We start from the raw sequence: 3,941 nt of genomic DNA, 5'->3' as shown, positions 1-3,941 counted from the left end.
AAGAAGAAGAAGAAGAAGAAGAAGAAGAAGAAGAAGAAGAAGAAGAAGAAGAAAAAGAAGAAGAAGAAGAAGAAGAAGAAGAAGAAAAAGAAGAAGAAGAAGAAGAAGAAGGAGAAGAAGAAGAAGAAGAAGAAGAAGAAGAAGAAGAACAACAACAACTACAAAAATGCAACAACAACAATAACAACAATATAAATAAAAACAACAACAACAACAACAACAACAACTACAAAAATGCAACAACAACAATAACAACAATATAAATAAAAACAACAACAACAATAACAACAACAACCAAAGAACAAGAGCACAAAGAAAAGGAAGAACTAGACGAACAAGGACAACAAGAAGAAAAATACACAACAACAACAACAACAAACGTAACAGCAACAAAAACAACAATAACAATAGAACAACAACAACAACAACAACAACAACAACAACAACAACAACAACAACAATAGCACCAACCACAATAAACAACGGCCAAAACGCCACAATAAAAACAGCAGGAAACAACATTATCAAAAAAGTAACAACGACTATAACAACGGCAACAACAGTGTCAATGCTATGAGCGAAATCAACAGCAGCAAGAACAACGAGGTAACAGCACAAATCAGGAAACATGACTTTGCATAATATGTCACAGTAAGCATATTGTTTCCTATCTTTTCAAATTTAAGGTAAAAAAAAAAATTAAAAATTGAAAGATCTGCATGAATGACGAAGTTACGCTTTATTTAAAGTGCCCCAATACGGAGCATCTTTAAAAGCTTTGTCAAATGACCACAATGCATAACTGCAATGCGTTAAACCACCTGTTTCACTGCTTGTAAATACAGAACGGCATTGAAATAATATGGCACGCTTGATTTAATTTGCATGTATCGCCAAGACTGCTATTCTCTCTATTTTGACACAATTCTTAGAAGAAAAAAATGAATCGCAACTTGAGCCCTGAAACATTATAGTCAGATGTGAAGGTATGAAATTGTTCTTCTCAATTTAAAAAAACCTAAAGGATTAATAGCATCATTTTTGGAATTTGGCATACACCGGAGTATCAAACATCAACACTACCTTAACCTAAGACATATTTTCATTCTTTTGCAATGTCAGGAGCCCATCCAGCTCTCGTTTCGCTTAAACATATTAGCATCAGGCAATCTCATTTAAGGTTGTAACATATTCTGTAAAAAAAAAAGAACTCGGACATAATCTGAAATATAATGCCCAGTACAAACTGCCCATCAAATTCATGACCCTGTGGGGGCCAGCCAAACTTTCGTTCATTGAGAGGAAAATGTTTCCATTTTGGCACAATTAGACCGAATTCTACTTACGACCTTGAAATGCAAACGCGTTTTCAAAAGTCACAGCCAAATTTTGTTGAGTTCGATCGAATTGTGCCAAAATAATGACTTTTGCCCGATTCATGAAAAAAACCTGACTGTCCCCGACTCAATCAAATGAAATTGGCAGTGTGCGCTGTGTGTTACACAACAGGTGTTTGTTCTGCTTAAAGATGCGGCCCTGGTGTAAACTGGTCCTGGTAAATGATGGTCATCGTCCTGGACATTGAAATATCACTACCAGAGGGTTTACCAGTACATGTCACGTTCTCAGCTTTGACGTCTTTTCCTCTCCGTTTCAGGGACCAGGTGGAGGTAATACTCGAGCCAGTCATCGATGTACTGTTTATAAGACCGCTTGTCAACTTTTCTTTTCTTTCCCCTCTTGAAAGCTGAGGATACACGGCTTCTCCGTAGATCTTGCACGACACGTCACACGTATCGCTGACGCACACCGGAGGAAGCATCTCTACTATGTTAACACCAGCAGGATAATTCTCTGCTGCAGCTAACGGGCGTATGGAGACAAGTGTCGTGAGCTCTACTTTGGTCACAAGTTCTCCTCGGAGTTCTTTAATCGTGCTGATCCTTGAAACGCCCACCGGTAGAATCTTCGATGTTTTAATGGTGATCGCTATCTTCTTCGAACTCCGATATTCCGCTCTCAAGATGGAAGCGCAGACTGTGTCCGTCTCATCTTTTAAATGGCATGTCTTCTCCGACACTTCCTTTTCACTATTACCTTCGTTCAAGTACTGAATAGTTATGGCCATACTAGAAAGGACCTCGAGACGTTTGGGTCCTTGAACTGTGACCTCTAGAACGGGATTCTCTTCTCCCCAGTAAAGCAAAGGGTCAGGACTTGTTACAGCAAAATGATGGCCAGGGATACGATACTGGGAAGCATCCTTGGTGTCGAGGTTGTTCAGAGATAAGGAGGCCATAAAAGTAAACCTAGAAGTGCAAGTGGAAGAGTTTAAAAATAGGATAAGTCTCCCAGAGGTCATTTTGAAAAAATGCTAACCCCAAAAAGACCAACAAACAAACAAAAACCAAAACACAAAAAAAAGGTGAATATACGTATGATGAGCTACGAATTTGGATACCTCGTAAAGGCCATGACTCTGATTTAAAGCCATTCAGTCATTTCATTTAAACGCCAAGAGGTTAACTATTATTATGATACTAGAGCTCGCAGCATTGACGTCACATATTATGTCAGACATGAGAGTCTTCTTACTTTTTACTCTCATCGGCATGGCCGGCGCGCCCCCATTTACATGAACACTCTGAGTCCCACCCGGCTCCCCATGACCTCTCGTACATCAAACACCGTCCTGCCTCAAAATGTGTCTCGACGTGGTGGAACCAGTCGCTCGTCAATTATTGTGCATGAGGTTTATTGGTATCATCTAAAAGCTGATTTATTTGCCTTGCTTTTAATCAAATAAATATCCATTTATCTTGAATAGAACTCAAGATATTTGTGATTGAAGGAAGCGAGGTTGCCTGGTTTCTTTGGTGAAATTAGCGAGAAAATGGTCGTCAAAGTTCGGTAACTCCAATTGCTAAAGAGTCCTTGAAAACAGAAAAATGAAATATTTTGTGCTTTTAGTCAATGTTTTTCAATAAAATTCACATGGAAATGTGTTTTTATGTGGACATAAAAGAGGTTGAGTCTAAAAATAAAGATTCGATAAAAATGTTAAAATTTTCGGGAAAATGCCTGTTTCTCAGATTTCTGTATCTTGACGAGCGCCTGATTTCACCATGCAGCCTCACACATTATTATTTCAATGCTAGCTAGCAGATTTCCTCCTAAGACCCCCGAAACGCCTGAACGTGATACTCGATAGTTACTTACCCGGCCGTTAAACTTGCCCTTGAGATTCAGCGTCCCACAGTTGGCACAAACAGCCCCCATTCGTTTACGTGGGGGACAACACTGCCGCGAAATCTAGTACTAAATATAACCTCTTTGTTTTTGTTGTCTCCCCTGTCGTGTATCGTCATACCAAGAACACTATTTTTAGCAGAATGTGACTTATATCTTTTTATTTTTATTCAGCACACACGATGTAGATTGCTTTTTGCATAAGTCTTTGTGATTTAAAGTAATACTTCAACATTAGGTCAACAAGAATCGGATTTTTAAAAATCAGAAAAGAACCAACAAGTGCCCTCTCACCCCATCAAATCAAGGAAACACGAACAGACACACACGCACATACTCACCACACACACGCCGTATGTATACGCACAAGCCCTCCCTCCCCACTCACACACCATTATACACGCTATGGTCTTTATTGTCTCTTAGAGCAGTAGGCATAATACATCTTTGACATTGCACTAAACATAGAAGAATTAGATTGCCCCCAAGTACTACTTCCATCCTTTCTAATCTTGACTTCCTTGCCAAAGGAGAGACATCGTCACTACGTTTGTAAACAAAAAAGGTGTAAGGGTGAGTCTTACTATTTCTTTTTCTTCTCTATTTGATCTCAGGACGAGCCGGCTACTGGTTATAGACCTACACACACACACACACACACACACACACACACACACACACACACACACACA

General features: G+C 39.3%; 1 protein-coding gene across 1 annotated transcript in view; it reads right to left on the bottom strand.

The window, feature by feature from the left end:
- Positions 1-549: 549 nt before the first annotated feature.
- Positions 550-3,941, bottom strand: part of LOC101861904 — a 6,024-nt gene continuing 2,632 nt past the window's right edge. Inside the window, exon 3 of the mRNA XM_005104085.3 lies at positions 550-2,309. Coding sequence (XP_005104142.1) covers positions 1,523-2,309 — 787 coding nt within the window. The 3' untranslated portion in view covers positions 550-1,522. The remainder of the gene's footprint in view (positions 2,310-3,941) is intronic.

The sequence above is a fragment of the Aplysia californica genome, unplaced genomic scaffold (assembly GCF_000002075.1).
Source record: "Aplysia californica isolate F4 #8 unplaced genomic scaffold, AplCal3.0 scaffold00403, whole genome shotgun sequence".
NCBI classification, from domain to species: Eukaryota; Metazoa; Mollusca; class Gastropoda; order Aplysiida; family Aplysiidae; genus Aplysia; species Aplysia californica.
The sequence above is the reverse complement of the archived record's forward strand: the minus strand, read 5'-3'. Positions and strand labels throughout refer to the sequence as shown.